The sequence below is a fragment of the Phaenicophaeus curvirostris genome, chromosome 1, assembly GCF_032191515.1.
Source record: "Phaenicophaeus curvirostris isolate KB17595 chromosome 1, BPBGC_Pcur_1.0, whole genome shotgun sequence".
Taxonomy (NCBI): domain Eukaryota; kingdom Metazoa; phylum Chordata; class Aves; order Cuculiformes; family Cuculidae; genus Phaenicophaeus; species Phaenicophaeus curvirostris.
Window position 1 is genome coordinate 121,370,970 of NC_091392.1, and position 19,117 is coordinate 121,390,086.

Below are 19,117 nucleotides of genomic sequence, written 5' to 3' on the forward strand. Positions count from 1 at the left end.
GTGACCATTAGAAGATACAACAGGTGACTTTATGTGTGAAACAGTTTTTAACTTTATAAGTAAGCTAGGAAAAGAAAAACTCCAACTTTGATGTTTATCCCTATTTCCTGGCAGGTGTATAATCTTCAAAAAATATTAATTTATTCTTCCCGTGCTATACCCCTGTCTACAAAGATATGTAGGCATTTTGGAAGAATAATCACATTCTTTAATAAAATTTCACATCAATCATGAAATACTATAACAAGTAAATAGTAAATAATTAATATATAACTTTTAAAATATTTATTAAGTACTGTAGAAGAATGTATAAGCCCAAGCTCCATCACACTGTGCAATTTAATTAAGAAAAAAGAGGAAAAAAGGAGTTTGACAGACTATTAAAAGAAATTGCCTTCCACTACTTCTTCTTAAGATTTCACTAGAAAATAAAGTTAATTATCTTGTGCAATATAAAACTATGTTGATAACTAATGAAATACTTAGGTACTACTCATTAAAAAAACCCCACCTAATAAAGAACTAGCATCATAAGCTGAAATGGAATACAACTTCCAATAAAATTTCTGTATTAAAGCCTAGACTTACATACCGTCATCAGTCCTTCAGATGTTTTATTTGCATGTGTTTTGTTAGAAAGACAATGTATAACATAATTAAGAAACAGCAAAGCTGTTCAAGTTGCCATAATGTTTATCATGCAATCACTACAATTAATTCAGTGAAGAAATGCTGGCTTTTGATAACCACAATTTTCACCAAACCCACACAGCATACATTACTTCCTTTCATTATTATTGAGAAAATAAGAATTGTAGAATACCACAAGGAGACATTGTTCATCATTCCCTCCTTGCAAATTAGGACAAATGGTAATGGACTGCTTCTCCTTTTCGCTAGTAGAAGTAATTCCATGTCTTGACTCCTTTTGGATACCTTTTAAATCTGAACATTTTTTTTTCTTGATAGAAGAGCCCCTAGTTAGGCCGTGTTTTCTTACTTCAAAATTTATTTGACTAGCAATAGTTACCCATAGTAGATCATGTTAGGAACATTTGAGTACCTTTGGGAAGATTGTTTTGCAGATTATACAATGCTTGTATAGTGCTACATCTGAGAATAAGGTTGTGTTGTGTCCTTACTTACAATCCTCATCAAAATGCATCCTAATAAGAAATGGATCTCTCTCTGATATTTAGTAGGAAATTGACTTAAAGCTCACTGTATGTAATTTTTTTCCTTTCTTCACTCCAAGCTTTCCTCCACTCATATGAAATCTTTAGAAGTTATTTTTATAAAAGTCTCAAATTTCTAGACTTTTTCCTATGTACATTTTTACACTTTCTGAGTGTTCTTAGTTGTATATTTGTTATGTTAATATTTATGTGTAATATATCTACAGTCAAGCAGCCAGGCATTACACAACTTTATGCCATACCGGAACCTCCAGCATCTGTGAACACTTCTCATTAAATAGGATTCTTGGTATGAATTCTGATATTAAGCTAAATTGCTTTACGTGCAAGTGTGGGCATGCACTTTTAGTATCCATTTGATGTCTGAGGTTGGTCATTTAATTAGTCTCAACAGCATAGTTGATAAATCATGTGGCCTTCAGAGCAAGACAAAATTCAGTGTAAGAAATGCATTAAAGGTTAACTAGCAAATGATGTCTGTTACAACCATAGACCTTATTAAGATATTAGAGGTAGGAGATAATATTGTTGTGAGCACTGTTTGGACACTGGAACTCCTGAGGCGTGGATGACTTAAATAGTAGAGACAAACAGGATTCCTTATGAAGGTGAATGAATGGGAGTGATTCATTAATGGTAAGATAGTGAGCAGTCATGTTGGTAGGGGTAGAGAGCAGTATTGAGAATATTAGTGAGTATAATGACTGTGATAGGAAAGATGCTAGCAGGCTGAGGGCAACATCAGCTATGAACCGTTTTTGGCATGGCTTTATAATGGCCACAGAAACAATGATTGCTTCTTACGTGCACTTTAGAACCCTATTCTCATATTTGTTATAGTCAGGATCTGATCCCAAAAGGTTTTAGAATATGAACATGAATGAAAGAAAAAAACATAAGCATTTCTGATATTGAGGAGGTCTCAGATGTGATAGTGTAAGAATCTTTTCTGTGACTGTGAGCATCTCCTCTTGCATTTCCAGTTGTCTAAGTGAGTCCAGTGTGATGTTACAGGAACAGCCAGTATTAACTGGCCATAGTGCCTTTCCCTGAGAGTAACTTCTGTGAGATGAGTTTGCTGCAGAACCTTTTTGAATACCAAAAGCAGTGAGAACTGTGATACCCCAAAGTTTGTACTGTGATCCTCAGTCCATTCCTGTATTCACTTCAGAAAATACTCAAGCAAGACTTCAGCCTGTCTATTATGTTTTATTTACACTGGATTCTAGCAGCAGAACACAATGGAGTGAACATCAATTTGTTAAAATTGTTTCCTCTTAAACTTAACTATATCTTAAACTTAACTATATCTTAAACTTAACTATATCTTAAACTTAACTAGAGGTAGAAAATAGAATAGCTGCAGTATTTTTTGTGTTTTGCCTGATTTCTTAAAAATGCACTTTTATCAAGATTTTTCTCATTGTGGAAACACGATTCATTATATAGCTGTTAAAAAGGGGAAGGGTAAGGAAGTAGTAGGAATGAAGGTGTAAGACTTCAGTAAGTATTAGAAGCTGCAATATGTTGTGTCAGGGAAAATCAATAGGGGACTGACACAAAAGCAACACTCGGTGATTGGGTTGTGTATTTGGGCTTGTGAATTTTGCAGAATTACAAACAAAACTATGACTTTGTCCTTTGGCACAACGGTTTAGACAATAGATTTAATGTAGAATAGTTGATGCAAAATCAAGTTATATTGATGCTTAAATTAATACAGAAACAGGCATTCAGATTTAAGGTTGCTTAGCTGAAACTCCAGATCATAAGGGAAGCCTTCAGTGATCAGTTGTTGTATGTCATCATGTTGCATAATCTCTTTTTTAGTACTGATTGCTCTGCAGCATAAATAGTATTCATGAAACTACATGTACAACTAGAAAGAATTACTATTAAATGCAATTCTACTGATAGATATTTTATTTCTGAATTCATTCAGTGATCTGTCATATGCGATGTACAAGTTTTGTATTTTACTTTCATGTTTTGTGAAAACAGAGATAAAAAGACTACCAACTTTTTGGCTTGTGTAACTTTAAACAGTCTTCTTACAATCTTCCTAACAGTTGTCTTACAATCTTTCTAACACCTTAAAAAAACTAAGGAAGGCTGCTAATGTTCTTGCTGGAGAGGATGGGTGGAGGGTAGCATGCACAATATTTTACCTCATACTCCTAGTTCTCTGATCGCTAGAGTTGGAGAATTTTGAAGCATACTATGTCTTTCTATCCTTGAAGGGAAGACTTAATGAAACAGTAATGTGGACTCAGACTTCATCCTGGCATGCAGCTGTAAAGCAGTATATAGGATGTGTGTGTGGTTGAGAATGATAGGATACACCTTCTTATGAGAACTTTAGAAGGAATTTGGGAAATGTGGTTGCAGTAGACAGGATGTCAGGAAAAAAGCTATCTGGAAATTTAAAATTGGGGACTGGGCTGTTTAACACATTAGAAGCATGTGTATTTATGGAGTAGTGTGATTATAACTGAATTAGTAGAAGCTTTGTTAAGCCAAAGCATTAGAAGGAAGATTAAATTGTAGATAAAAGGAGGGAATTGAACACTACAAGGTGGAAAACAGTATTCCTTTTTTTTTTTTAAGTCAAATAACTGCTAGAATGTTGTGGAAACAGTGGAAAACCCATGGAAAGAAAGGAGAATTTGAGGTGCATAAAAAAAGCAAAATCAGTTGTCAAATTTCAAATAATATTGAATTATTTCCAAAGTTTGAGAGGTGAAAAGATTAAATAGATCAAGTGAATAAATGACAATCAAGAAAGAGCTCAGACACAGAGATAAGGAGTTGGCTAGAGCTATCTCAAGCTGAGGAGTCTTTCTCTGTCTTTACAAAAGAACTCCATTGTCTATAAATTAGTGATGAACTCATTTACTACCAAGGCAGCAGTGGAAATGCAGAACTATTTACAGTGAAAAGATGCAAAATTTTTCGTGGTAAAATAGTATGTATTTAGAAAACTAATGTCTGTAAACTAGCTTCTCATATCTGGTACCTAAGTGTGAGAAGTCTTGATGAAAATGGGACAATTTAAAACAGCAAAGTTAATATTTTATGGTGTTCAAGCATAATGTTTTTGATTTTTAAAAGAGTAGTTGAAAGAGGAATCACAAATCTGGAGGTTTATCATTCCAGCATAATTTCTACAGAATGTTTGTAAAGATGAAACTTTGATTTCATTACAGACTGGAGTGGTGATAGAAGAAAAAAAATGACTTTAAATGTAAACTGAACTTTAATATAATCAGTATCATTTTTATACCTGTCTCATATGCACCTAATAATAAAAATTTGCATACAAGCTCATGCATACTGTTCTAGATGATTAAAAGCAAGGTTGTTCCTATCCCTGGGAAGTCTTTTCAGCAACAATAAAGAGATTCAGACGATTCAGACTGAGTGCTCGTTGCTTTCTCTTAAACACCTCTTGCCTTGAAATCCACAATTTTAGGCAGCCGTCTGGGTTCTCTCTCTAACTGAAGAAAGTAGAAACCCACCAACAGAACTTCAAAGGAGTCAGCTAAAGGAATGGAAAATCATATAATCAGGCCAGTAGTAAAATAGTAAGACATATTTTCTCTGTGGATGTTTAGTTAATCTCTTCAGTTTGAGCGGGTTAGGGCAAAAGGCTTGTTACAAGATCTACACATTTGGCCAGGGTCATAAACATCTAGTTATTTGGTAAAAAGTGTTGCTGTTAAGTAGCATTCTGGTCTTATTTCAGGTATGCATGGAAAATTGTCTAATTTGGGAACAGTGGTAGAGTTCAGTCATAAAGTATGCATGGCAAGGCTACCCATTGTCAAGGAAAAAATATTTCAGGCTCTGAACACTACACCACCAGTGTATTTGTTATGTAAACATTCCAGATGATCCTAGGAAGTGAGTCATGTCCAACTCAAGGGAAAGAACAAACTAAAAACCCAGCAGTTTTATCAATCTGATGCAGAGGAGGGAAGGGAGAATTCTTTCTTGTCTCTTGATATGGACACCTGGGTTCAAATACTGAAACAGTGGCCATGTATGTACTATCCTGACTTCATTGCTTATAATCAACCTTTTTCCTATTTCGTTGTTCAGTCACTTCCTTAAGATTAACATCATTTTAAAATCATTTAACTTCTTTTTATTCACTACTCAATGTGGAAATTATTCAAAACTTCCCTTGAATGATGGAAAATCGTCAAACTTCCAGTCCATATTTATTCATCAGCAACCCATATCTGTTTCATGTTTATAGTCCACTAAACAAGTTGTGTACCTTTTACTTTGATGTTTTTTGGTAGAAACTAGTCTGATATTTCCAGTCTTTGACAGAAGCTGTAGTACCCCTTTTTCCTGGATTTAATACAATTTAGATTAAATACATTTGTCCTACTTTTACATCTGCCTCCATGTTACTTTATACTTTAAAAAAGAAAAAAATCTCATGTTTATTAATCTTATTTTTGTCCCTAATCATTTCTGTTCTCCTATCCTTAGTTTCTTGATACTTAACCTTTACTTTCATATATGGTACTAACTTCACTGTAAACTGAAGTAGTCCATAAAAGTAGAATCACACCTAATTTATTGTTTATCTTGTATGAAGTGAAACTTCCCTGTTCTCAGTGTGTAGCAGCCATATGCTTTCTATGTTTTCTCTTTGCTTTTTTCTGTACTTTTTAGATATTTTTTTCCCATTCTTTTTTCAAGTGCCAATTCAACATAGCTAGCCGTCATTTTCTTTCTGGCCTTTCTTATTTTCCCCCCTTGAGAATTAGTTTTTCTTCCTATTCTTTTTGTTTATTGGTCTTCCAAGATCCAGTTTGAAATGCAGATTCATTGGGGAAGAGGAAAATTGTTGTCTTACAGAGGTTTTTTACTGTTACTTGGAGAGAAGTTCTAGGTTGTACAGGTTGTACTAGTACTTGAACAAAGGTTTGTATTCATGTAAGTAACCCAGAGAAGACAAACTAGGGAATGATTGGCTGTAACAGAAGACAAGATGATGTTAGAATTTTCTTTTTTTGTGGAGAAAATATGGATAAAACTTATATACTAAAACCAAAAAAGAGTAACTTTGAGGAGGAAAAAGATGATTCATGTATGTAATGCTTTTACTGTTGCAAAATCTTTGTAGAATCCAAGTCTCTACTGGTGTTCTTGATGGGCTAGCTATGGTCATTAATGAAATCAATAAATAAGCTGGAAAAAGAAATAATCAAGTTTGTGATTTCACTCAAAATTCATCTAAACTATACAGAGACAATTTTATTATTTAAGGTAATAAAAAAATACAGCATGCCACAATATTATATGATATACTGAATGTATTTTTTAAAAGCACTCTGTGCCTCAGTGGAAAATCATCACCTGTAGTCAGATGTCCACTGCAGAAATTGCATTGCCAATTTGAAATACTATCACTGAGCATCAGTTTCCTCCACCTAGCGGCAGAGGTAATAGAAGAGAGAATGTGAGCAGAACCATTCCATTTACTGACATTCTGCACAACTGGTGACTTAGGCAGATAATCATCAGATGTGCTTGGTAATGACTCAGACTGGAATGTCTCTTCCGTGAGCACCTGATGATGAGATACAATTAAAAAACACTGATACCATTAAAAAATACTTTCAGCCTGTATTCCTGGGAACAGATTTATAGTTTATGAAATCTAAAATTCAGCAAATGAAAAGTGCATTGGTCTTTTCAATGTTCACATAGTTGGTATGTATGCCATCACGTATGTGTCATTTACAAATTTTGACATCATGAAAAAAAAGTCTTAATATTGCTTTGGGTGTAACAATTGATGTTAAAATGATACTTCAGATTCTGCTTTGCTCTGTCTAATTAGATATATCACTACTGTTAAATGTCTTTCTTTACACTTCTAAAGAAAATATACGTAAAGTATTAAGTGCCTGACTGTGCAACTCTATGCATGTTTGAGTTATACTATGGTCCTGTTGAGGAATGACTTCAACATTTGTCCTTAATATAACCTTTATATGCCAGCACTACTCTTATAGCATGTATCTTTTTATGTGCATAAAGGTTAGGACTTACCAATAGCGCACTTTATATCCCACTTTTCAAATCAGATAGAATGGATATTGTGTTTATAGTGTTCTTGCAACAGTAACTTGCTTTTGATGATTTTGCCTCTTTGTGAATTCTCTTCACCAGGTATTTTCAGATCTTTCAATCGTGGGAGGTACACCTGTTATTACTGTAGAACCAGGTGACACAGTTCCTTACACTTTGAGTGTATCTCCGTGGAGACGAGGAGTCTTTCAAGGTATGATATAGAAACCAAATCCATAAAATCCCTATAAATAATCAGGTGAAGTCTGTTTACATTTAATACTTACACTTCTGTTAAACATAACTTTTTTTTTCTGGAAATAAGACTATAGTTACTGATGATACCAGTTTTTAAGCTGCTTTATATTTTTATCTGTAAAGGTACATTACTGCTAAATATGTGGTCAGGTCATTCAAAAATGCCAGCCTGTGTGCAACTGTATGCATTTAATTGGTCCAATGAAAACTGACCCACTGGGAATTAATGATTTTGAAATTTAATCAAGTTCTTGAGGTTTAAATTTAATTTCCCAATACTTCTTGAATAGTTTTAGTTATCTTAGCACTGCTAGAACCAAAGATTTAAAGGTAGAGACCAGAATTTGATTCTTTCCCCTTATTAAAGTTCAATTTCTCGACCACAAGGGAGAAGTACATACACAGAATGTAGTGAACCCAATTCTTTCTTTGAGATGTATGTATGCAAATAATTTGCATAAGCCTATGTTTGTACTGGTATTCTTATGATACAATAGCAAGACTTTTGCTTGTTTTAACTGACAGCAGCATGTCATACTTAATGTTTGGCCCTGAAAGGAATTGTAATCTCCATATACTTAATAATAATTCTGCAATTCCCTGATGCTCGTAGTTCAATTTCATAATATGAAAAGCATGATTATGAGGATGAGGCTGCACAACCAGTCGTTTACTTCTTTGTAAAGGAGCTATTGTAGTAACTCTCAGCAGAGAAAAGTACAAGGGTGTGTTTGGGAGGGAACTATGGGAGCAGAAGAGACCATCTTAAAGTAACTGTATAGCATTCAGAAAACCTACATGTGAACAACTTCTTAAACAAAAGGATTTCTGATACAGGATAAATCTTTTAATCTAGAATACTTAGTGTATAGTTTTTCTGGGTTCCTAACTCCAAACACTTGATTCTGTTGCCTTCTTGGAAATGACAGCTGTTTTCTCAACATTAAAAAGCTATTGACTCTTGTTGCTGAGGATGCCAAAGTAATTTGCTCTTTTGGCCATTTTGGTTTTAATAATTGAAATGTAAAGTGTAAGCAATAATGCAATCTCAATTCAAAAGAGATTTAGGAAAAGAAATTAAGACTTGTAACAAAGTTTTCAGGAAGATTTCAGTGCCTTCTTGCTAAATCTGTAGCCCTGAGACAAAATTCACTTTCTATGGAGTCAGCTTTCAATGAAATTTGTGACCATCAAAAATATTCACCAGAAACTATTGAGGATGCACTACATTTTATCTTATGCCTCTCTTTCCAGCTCTAAAGATTTAGGAACATTCTGTTCTTCTAGCTTAGAAAAACCCCAGATCTTTTATATATAGTGAAAGTCTTAGTAGAAGAGGTTCCATGGGATTCATCACAAAACAAATTAATACCAGGTGGTAAAAGCCATGCCTTCAAAGGTAAAGAGATGGCATGTTCAGCATCTCCTATGCTTTAACGTTCCCCTAACACCTATAACAAGGGTTTCCATTATGTTTGGAAGTATATGTTCACTGAGTGAGAAAATGAGAGAACAGCCAGCCTTTCTAACCTGACAGAAAAGTTATTAGTTCAAAGGCTGGGAAGCCACGATCAATTTTTTTTTTTTTTTTCAGAAAACAGTTCATTTATTTTACGCTTTAAAATAACTTGATAGAAGGCTGAAGTTATCCTTTGAAAAGAGACGGGGGCCAGTTATCTACTATCCACCCCCTGACACAATCACTAGCTTAGGAAATGATGTTCATTCTTTCTCCAGAGCAGAGACAGTTTTGGTTATATCACAGAAACTTGTTCTTGTTCTCTAGTCATTCAGCTGCTGTAAGAGGGAAGAAAGGCTACTGTCGCAGGTTTGAAAATCAGCAGCTGATTTTGCTGTCTGATGTTAGGTGGGTTACAAACCTAACTGCCAGGTGTCCTGTCTCTGGTAATGTCAGTTAGGAAAAGCTTACATTTTGGCTTTTAGGAGAATGGAATTCTGTCTGCTTCATCCTATGCAAGGTATAGGGGAAGTCTTATTTTTGTTTCATAAAGCAGAATTTTCAGCTTCTGGAAAATATAAATGTCAAAGCTGAAATGCTGAAAGCTGACTCGGGAAACTTAGTCCTTTTGCATTCAAGATGCTACAGGTAAAGTATAATTTAAACATCCAAAAAGAAAGGTAGTCTTTATTAGTTTGGTGAATTTGTTTAGACGGGAGTATATAATCCTTGGGGCCAACATTTGATGACTGAAAGCAAAAAACAATACTCAAAATCTATCCACGGAGTGAGTAAATTTTATCCTGTGGGGAAAAAAAGAACAACTATTTAGATATCTAGTTGAAGACTCAGTCACACTGCTGATGGATGATTTCAAGTTTAGAACTCCTTAACTTTAAGTATAAAACTTTGTTGCCTTGGTGTTCTACTACTGATTTTGTCGTATTAAAATAAGTACTCATAAAAAGACTTTTACAGTATAAATTGTTGTACTGAGCAAATGGCTTGCATTTTTCCCTTACATTCAGTGTAATTTTCATTGCAAAATTGTATAGCTGCAAAATCATACTTCTTTTCCTTTCCTTTTTGCCATTTTATGATTGCTAAGCTAAAACGGGCCCATTTCTTTTCAAATGGCCATTTGGAAGCATTCCAGTAGAGGGCTTGTAGCTGTATGGCAGCTTTAACATAGAAATAATAGCTAATAGACATATTGCAAAAGATTCTAGCATCAGGTAAAATTCTTCAACAATCTGTTTTCAAAGTAATGGAGCAGTTTCCTTAAGGTTCCTCTTATTTCTGCTTTCCACAGAATAGACTAGAATGTTTTCAGACTTTGTCATAATGTTTGAATAGTTCTTGTGCAAAAATTAAACACCTTTTATAGTCAATATCCTTTAATCCATAAAAAATTTCTACCCTTCAGACAGGAGCCGTTTCATTTTATGTGTCACCTTTTATTTACTTTTTTAACTGTATCTGCAGTTAGTAGGCAGCACTTTGAGGACAAAGGGCAGTATGTTACAGGCCATGACCTGTTTGATTGCAGCTCTAGGGCAATTTTAATGGTAGGATGAAGATCATGCCAATACATTCTGCCCTAGAAATCAGTTGATTAAAATTGTTTGTTTAACAGTAGCTTGCATTCAACACTTGAATGAAATCTTTTTTTAGAAAACAACTACTGTCCATTTCTTTGCTGAAGTTCTGCAAATTGATCCACTGGTCAGTCTAATTTCAATAGAATCATAAAATCACATGTGGGAGAAAGACCCTCTGTAGCGCCCTGTAGCTGTTGATGTATTTCCAGTGCCTGTCTGTACCTTTGCTTTAAGCACTTCCTCTTCAACTGCAACACCCTAACAAATTTAATCTAGTTCACCTGTAACAAAGACCAAGTTAGAAGGATTTTGTGATTTCTTGATTACCTTAAATGGCCTTCCCAGACCTCCACTGCTGGATCACTGGAGTTCACTGAGGAATGGCTGCTCTATTCATATATCATAGAATCATAGAATCATAGAATAACCAGGTTGGAAGAAACCCACCGGATCATTGAGTCCAACCATTCCTATCAAACACTAAACCATGTCCCCTAGCACCTCGTCCACCCGTGCCTTAAACACCTCCAAGGATGGTGAATCAACCACCTCCCTGGGCAGCCTGTTCCAGCGCCCAATGACCCTTTCTGTGAAGAATTTTTTCCTGATGTCCAGCCTAAATCTCCCCTGGTGGAGCTTGAGGCCACTCCCTCTTGTCCTGTCCCCCGTCACTTGGGAGAAGAGGCCAGGACCCTCCTCTCTCCTTTGTCTCTCCTTTCAGGTAGTTGTAGAGAGCAATGAGGTCTCCCGTCAGCCTCCTCTTCTCCAGGCTGAACAACCCCAGCTCTCTCAGCCGCTCCTCATAAGGCCTGTTCTCCAGCCCCCTCACCGGCTTTGTTGCTCTTTTCTGGACTCGTTCCAGAGCCTCAACATCCTTCTTGTGGTGAGGGGCCCAGAACTGAACACAGGATTCGAGGAGCGGTCTCACCAGTGCCGAGTACAGAGGGAGAATAACCTCCCTGGACCTGCTGGTCACGCCGTTTCTGATACAAGCCAAGATGCCATTGGCCTTCTTGGCCACCTGGGCACACTGCTGGCTCATGTTCAGTCGGCTGTCAACCAACACCCCCAGGTCCCTCTCCTCCAGGCAGCTTTCTAGACAGACTTCTCCCAGTCTGTAGCACTGCACAGGATTGTTGTGCCCCAAGTGCAGGACCCGGCATTTGGCCTTGTTAAACCTCATGCCATTGGACTCAGCCCAGCGGTCCAGCCTGTTCAGATCCCTTTGCAGAGCCTCCCTGCCCTCCAGCAGATCAACACTTCCACCCAGCTTAGTGTCGTCCGCAAACTTGCTAAGGGTGCACTCAATGCCTTCATCCAGGTCATTGATAAAGACATTGAACAGGGCTGGACCCAGCCCTGAGCCCTGGGGAACCCCAGTTGTCACTGGCCTCCAGCTGGATTTCACACCATTTCCCACCACTCTCTGGGCCCGGCCATCCAACCAGTTTTCCACCCAGGAGAGTGTGCGCCTGTCCAGGCCAGAGGCTGACAGTTTCTCAAGCAGAATGCTGTGAGAAACTGTGTCAAAGGCTTTACTGAAGTCCAGGAAGACCACATCCACAGCCTTTCCCTCATCCAGCAGCTGAGTCACTTTGTCATAGAAGGAGATCAGGTTAGTTTGGCAAGACCTGCCTGACACTGATATGCCACTGCCTGACAAGATGATGCCCATCATACTCTTACCATCCTACCACAGGTTGGAGTAATGTACTCATATGCCCATTCATATCACGCTTTCATTGTCACATTAAGAACTGATGATGAGACTTATAAATAAAACAATTCCCTCTTTATTAAATACTACAAACCCATATATGAATGATAGCTGACAGCAGAATTTGCCACTCGCTCATTTCTCTTATGTATGATTCTCAAAACTTATTCTGCTTCCTTTTCATTGATGCAGGGAGAAATTCCTTTAGTCCCACTGTGCCAGCAAGTAGTAGGATTTACAGAAACTCTTTAGAATTTACATATATCATCATAGAGGTTTTCCTGTGCAGAATAGATATTATAAAGTTTCATTGTAACCTAAAGTAAATAGTGCTTCTTCAGTAGAATGATTACCAGAAATAAATTTGCCAAAACTATAGCTTACATAAGTTATATTCACCTTTTAATTTATCTTATCTGTTTTGTGGAACTTTTCTGAGGCAACAACTATACCCTGAGAGGAGGCTGGTGTGAGGTGGGTGTCCATCTCTTCTGCTAAGTAGCTAGGGATAGGACAAGAGGAAATGGCCTCAGGTTGCACCAGGGAAGGTTTAGATTGGTTATTAGGAAAAATTTCATCACTGAAAGAGTGGTTAAGGCTGCTCAAGGAAGTGGTGGAATCACCACCTCTGAATGTCAGAAAAAGTGTAGACATGGCACTTTGGGACATGATTTAGTAGACATGGTGGTGTTGGGCTGATTGGACTTGATGATCTTAAAGGTCTTTTCCAGCCTTAATGATTCTATAATTCTATCCTATGTATGATTTCATTGACCAGAAAAAAACATTAACTCCTTTCCTTCTACACACAAGACCTATGTTTATTAAGCTCATGTTGGCAAGTTTAAGACCCAAGCCAAACATTTCTGTAACTTTTTGGATTTGTGTAATGAATTCTGTGGCCACATACCCTTCTGTCCTTGTTTCCAGTTAAAATACTGCACTGTTGTGAGCTTTTATCAGACAATAATCGTGTACAATATACAATACGTATATTTCAAATAGTCTATTCAAATTATATAGAAAATAAAAAGCTGAATATTTCTCACTTTCTTAACTGGATTTGGGGGTGGGGTGATGTAGTGTATGGCCATTGAGTCAGTCTAACATGCAGTGTTACAATTACAGTTATACTGGGAAATAAACAACCTGCCTCCTTTTAAAGGGATGCATCTTCTCTGAAGCAATAGAATTCAAGTCTTTGATATTGCTGTGTGGACTGAAACCTGTATAAAATGTTTAAAAACTAAATAGCAAAGGTAGAAAATTTGCAATGAAATTTTGACTTGATATTTAAAATTAATGAAATCTTTCTCTTGCACTTTGCTTTCCTCTGATAGTGTGCTGCAATAAACTAAAATTATATCAGGATTATGTATTGAGACATAGAATTGGATTAATTAGTATTTATCCTAAGCTATTAGTGCCATCAAATATGTTTTCTTACATTAATATTGATATAACCTGAGCATATTCTTCAGACTTCACTCCCCTGAGATTTCCGTAATTGCTTTATTTTTTTTACTGTACTTATGCACCTAACTTCTCTTTGAAGGTTTTGCTTTTTCTTTAATTTTCAATAATTTCCTGAAATTGCAGTCACTCTCCTGCTTGCTTAGACTCAATGACTGGCTTTTGCATGGTGATTAATTTTAGGACTTCATAAAAAAATTCAGATTTAAAATGTTTTGTGTTTTGATTTAAATTATTTTGTATTATTTTATTTGTATTTTATAGATTATCCTTATAAGAGGGAAGAAATATATATATTTTAAAAATTTGTATTTCCTTTCTCTGGATTTATGTACACTTCTGATTTCCATTTTTTTATTTTCTTTTTGACTTTAGTGTTTTACACCTGTTCTTCTTTTACAAGTAACATCCTTCTAGAATTATATTATTATCAAAACTATCTATGAGGCCATTTGATTAAGACTGATCACTCACTCACTCACTCACTCATGAAATGAAATGAAATGAAATGAATGTAGGGTGTTTAGAAGCATGAATGCAGCCTTCTGCGGAAGTATGTGACTAAGGGAAGAAAGTTAAGCCTCAAGGACAGTAAATGAGATGGGTGTGTATGAGTATGTGTACAGGACACTTGATCAGCTTCTGGCAGCTAAAGTCATGGCAATTTTCTGAGCCGGCTATCGTGACCAGTGTGGTGCTGTCTTTCCCTTCACTCTGTTTTCCAGGTCTCACATAAACCTTGCTATTTAGCTTCAGCTATTCCTACTAGTAAGATGCTAAATTCAGACAGTCAGGGAACACAGCACATCCTTTCTGCCATGTGATCTGTTACCTTATGTCTATCCCGCTTAAAAGTGGAGAAACAAAAAATGCTATTAAGTGTAGGTATTTGTAAATAAAATTGTTCTGGGATTCTCATAAAATTATATTAATTCTCCATTTCAAATAAAAAAGGGTCCATTATGAATAATATTTCCAAACCCTTAATAAGAAACAGTTACAGAAGTTCCCTTTGGGAGATGATTTCACATAAATTCTAATGGTCTTGAATGGGAAAATTTGTTAATGTATAATGTCATAAAATACGTTTCTTCCTCAAATCAGTTTTTCAGTGTAAATATAAGGCAATAATTAAACTTGCAACATATATTTATTTCAGCTTTCAAACTCTCCAGAAAATATTGAAACATTAAGGGAGAGTTATTTAAGTAAAATAGTAGTGATACGTGGAATGTCCAAAGAATTGTGTAAATTTAAAATTCTTATTCAGAGGTACATAATGCAGTAAGCGAAATATGCTTTTTTAAAACTGGAATATAAATCTTCCAGAATAACATTAATGTTATTTAAAGAAACCATGTAAATACTGGATTTTCTTTATATTAGATTTTATATTATCAAATAGAAAGCTGCCAAGTTATAAATCCTGGTTTTACAGTCTCTGTGTATTTTGTCTTCCCTAAGTACTTCATTGCAACTCAAAACCCAATATGAAAATGTATTGTAGAATATTTGAACTGATGCTTCTATTATCCTGTATCACTAGAATAAGTGTATCCTGTATCACTGTGATTTAAAAAAAAATAACAGAAACTATCAGAACTATGAATAGAAAATTATGCTGGAAGGAAAGATGCTATTATTGACTGCCATATTTTGTAATTTTTGAAAAGTGGGTTTGCTTGTATTTCTTATTACTGATCTTTCAGGTACTTATAATAATCTGTTCAGGTAAACAGAAAAACACTTCTGGGAGAAAAGCTGGTTAATTTCCTTGGATTCAAGATGTAATTTTTATTACCATAAATCATAATTGGATGGCTGACACCTGGAGTGGAAGTTTTACTTCATATTTTATTAGTTTTGAGCTGACAAAATAGTCATACGTGTCTGATGGTCTGTTTTATAAAGCTAATGCCCTATCTAATATAACACCTGGTATCTAATTGTTTTAGGTATAATTTCATTTGTTGCTGAAGTTGAAGACCAACAGCAGCCTCCATATAACTGCTCACCAGAGAAGACAGATGGTGAACAGGCCCTTGAGAAACTAACAACAGAAACACCACAAATTGTTGCTGCAGCAAACATGGGTATGTTTGTTATTTTGGATAAATTCATTGCCAGTTTGTATAAACATATTCCATAATTTCTTTTAAAATTAAATATATATTTAGTATGCCAGGCCACACACCTGCAAACAGTGTTAAATGGAGGTTGTAACTATAGGATCTTAAGGTTCCTTCCAACCCAAACCGTTCTATGATTCTATGAAAATGGGCATTCCAAGCATGAAGCATAAATTAAATTTCTCCTTTTATGATTTTTTAAAAATTTCAAGGAAATTTTAGACTGAACTTTTTTTTCTTTTTCTCCTTTTTTTACAACTATGTCACGGAATGTCACTTGTTGGAGAGGGACAGCATTTGTTAAATGCTTTCTTTTAAAAGATTTCAATAATATTGATAGTGCTGATGTCAAAGTACGCCATTTCTGAAACTCATATCACTGCACTAAATTCCACTCTGGAAAAAAAGCTTTTAACAGTCAGTCATAGATGCTCCTTTGGTCATTTACAGTAAAATTGAGGAAAGAAATTGTAGTATACCTGCTTACTTTCAGATTGTTACCTCCCAGTTTATTGTAGACAATTTCTGCATTAAATTTGAGGTTTAAAGTATTCCAGAGGAATACTTCTGTGATTATACCAAGTAGACAAAATTAGGATTTTTTTGTTTGTTTTTTAAATAAATCTCTCCATTTTCTTGTTAACATTTGCGAGTAAAGTTAGCCTATAGAAATGTGCTCTTTATGCCTGTAGTATTACAGGAAAGCTATCAAGGGCATTTCTTTTTAATCTGAAAAAGACATTGTTTTAATAAACATTTAGTTTTTAGGAAACTGATAAGGACTTGCAATTGGAGATCTCTTTGTCTTCTTTATGACTGTCTTTTCACTTTAAGAGAATTTATCTAATTCTAAGAATTATTAAAAATAATTATAAAAATAATTAAAATAATAACTAAATTGAGTTAATCCAATGTTAATCCAGACCCCTATCAATGTATGTATATTGTCTTTCTAATCTACCAGATTTCTTACCATATTCTTTTTTGCTACAAATTATAGCTGAATTTTGAAACACTTTTTGAAAGACAGAGCTCATACTCCTGGTTTAGTTAGCTTTGTGATGTACTGCCTGCTTCTTTAACGGCTGTATTAAAACCTAACAAAAGAAAGTAAATTTTTTTTCTGTGAGTATATACCTCATACAAAATCAAATCTTCTAAAATGTTATTTTTGTGCAGACAGTTGATTATACAATGTGAGTTTAAGCTAGAAGAAACATGGAAGAGGAAGAGAAAAATGTAGCAAAAAATGGCAAAATGCTGTTTTTAAAAGGAGCCAGAAAATAATCAAACTAAAATAAGGTGACCAAAGAACAAAAGATTTCCCACTGTGCTTACGATATAGATAAGGCTGTTGCAATAGAGGTAAAATCATAGCAAAATAGCAAAAGGCAAGTCAATGCTTGACAAATTGAGGAACAAGGTATTGAGAAGAAGTCTTGAAATATTGAACAGAGGATTTTCAAAGCCAAAGGAAAAAAATGTTAACTAAATATAAAAAGAGAGCAAGTTTCATGAGTACCATACAGATTCAGTTCTACCATCTGGTATGTTCAAATTGAACACTAGTAATGTTGAACAGTGGTGGGTTTTTTAATTTCTGGCCTATTTCTAGCTCTCTTCATGCCAAAGTCCATAAAGAGGCTATTAGAAAGGAAGGAAATAATTACTATTTAGCTTTCACTGCTTTTCAAGGTTCAAGAGTATACCCTTGCATTCCTCTCTCACAGGTAGCTTTTTTAATTTGAATTTTCATGTGTAGCAACATGGAAGTTGGGTGACATTAAAACTCGCACAATGCATTATTGTGAGTTTACAGAAGAAAGATTTTAACAAAGATTAAGTTAAGAAAACATACAAGTGCAGACAGTTCAGTAGAGATGAAAATTGGCAGATTTCAGATGTTCAGAGGAATTAATCATAAAAAAGTATCAAGAGTGAGGCCAAATATAAGAAGGTATTGGAGATAATCTTCAACTCTACTGAAAGCCTGCAAATGTTTGTGAATATAATTATGCCTCTACTATCCGAAATAAACACTTCTGCTTCTAGATATTAAGGCTTTGCAAAGTTAGAAATCATCAGTCAGAAACTAGTAAAGGCTGTAATTGAAAGGAACTGAGAATAGAAGGATAAGTAAGAAGACAGAAGGTTAAGTGAGGAGATTCTCAATGCTGTCCCTATCAATTATATGAATTAGGGGCATTGTTCTTAGGTAGAAAATCCAATGCAAGTTCACCGTTTGCTATTACTGTTATTACTGATAAGGCTTTTGCTCAGTTTGATTCTCCATTAACTATGTGAGACTGGCTGACCAACATGTGGATTTGGAATGAGTTTTTCAAATATGTTGGTGGGTGATTAGTCTAATAACTTGCTGGAAGGGGCTAGGTAATCAGCTCCAATTGAGGTCTCTTTTTCACTGCACACTAATTTACATGAATATAATCTCTTCAACACACAGTGTCCCATTGAACAATCTGCACCATTTATTCATACATGGTTGTGTCAAGTTATTGCATCTTAGCACTCAGTTGCCATCTTTTGCTATTTTTGTACTACTGTAGAATTATATCTTTTCCTTGTGGTAACCTATGTGTTTCTAGTAAATTGTAGTAACTCAAGTTTCGTGACTGCTAGCAATATTTAGGGCATCATTAGGACTACTTTCTAAAGTGGACTTAAAATAGGACATGAAAGGTCTCTTCTCTAATACAGTATCAATAATAAGATTTTTTTTTCTTCAATACAGAAGATATACCCTTACAATGCCCGTATCCTAGGAACAGTAAGCTTCCATCTCACCTTTTATCAAGCACTTCTAGTCATTTCACAAAACATTATCTTCTATCTCAAGCATTCACTTGTACTAGACATCTATAAATTTTACAACAGAGGAATGTACCTGCTGAAATTGGCTAAGTAGAAATGCAATGTCACAACGTATGATCTAAAGTATGATAGTAGTAGTTTTTTTCTGAACTTACCTCAAAGAAGAACTACACAGTTTTCTTTTACATATATATTGTTACTGCAGTTTTTCATAAAAATTAATTGTTCTATGGCTTTTCAGAGTGGGGTGACTGATGGATACTTCCAAGTTTTAGGGTTTCTTAAATACAAGGTGTGCACCACTAGTAGAATGCAAACCATTCACATTTGACCAGAGGCATCACACGCTGCAGAAGTGC

The 19,117-nt window shown here is 35.2% G+C and overlaps 1 protein-coding gene across 1 annotated transcript in view; it reads left to right on the forward strand.

Annotated features, from left to right (window-relative positions):
- CFAP47 (cilia and flagella associated protein 47) overlaps positions 1 to 19,117 on the forward strand; it is a 312,383-nt gene that overhangs the window by 160,096 nt on the left and 133,170 nt on the right. The window contains exons 49-50 of the mRNA XM_069873329.1: positions 7,392 to 7,503; positions 15,753 to 15,890. Coding sequence (XP_069729430.1) covers positions 7,392 to 7,503; positions 15,753 to 15,890 — 250 coding nt within the window. The remainder of the gene's footprint in view (positions 1 to 7,391; positions 7,504 to 15,752; positions 15,891 to 19,117) is intronic.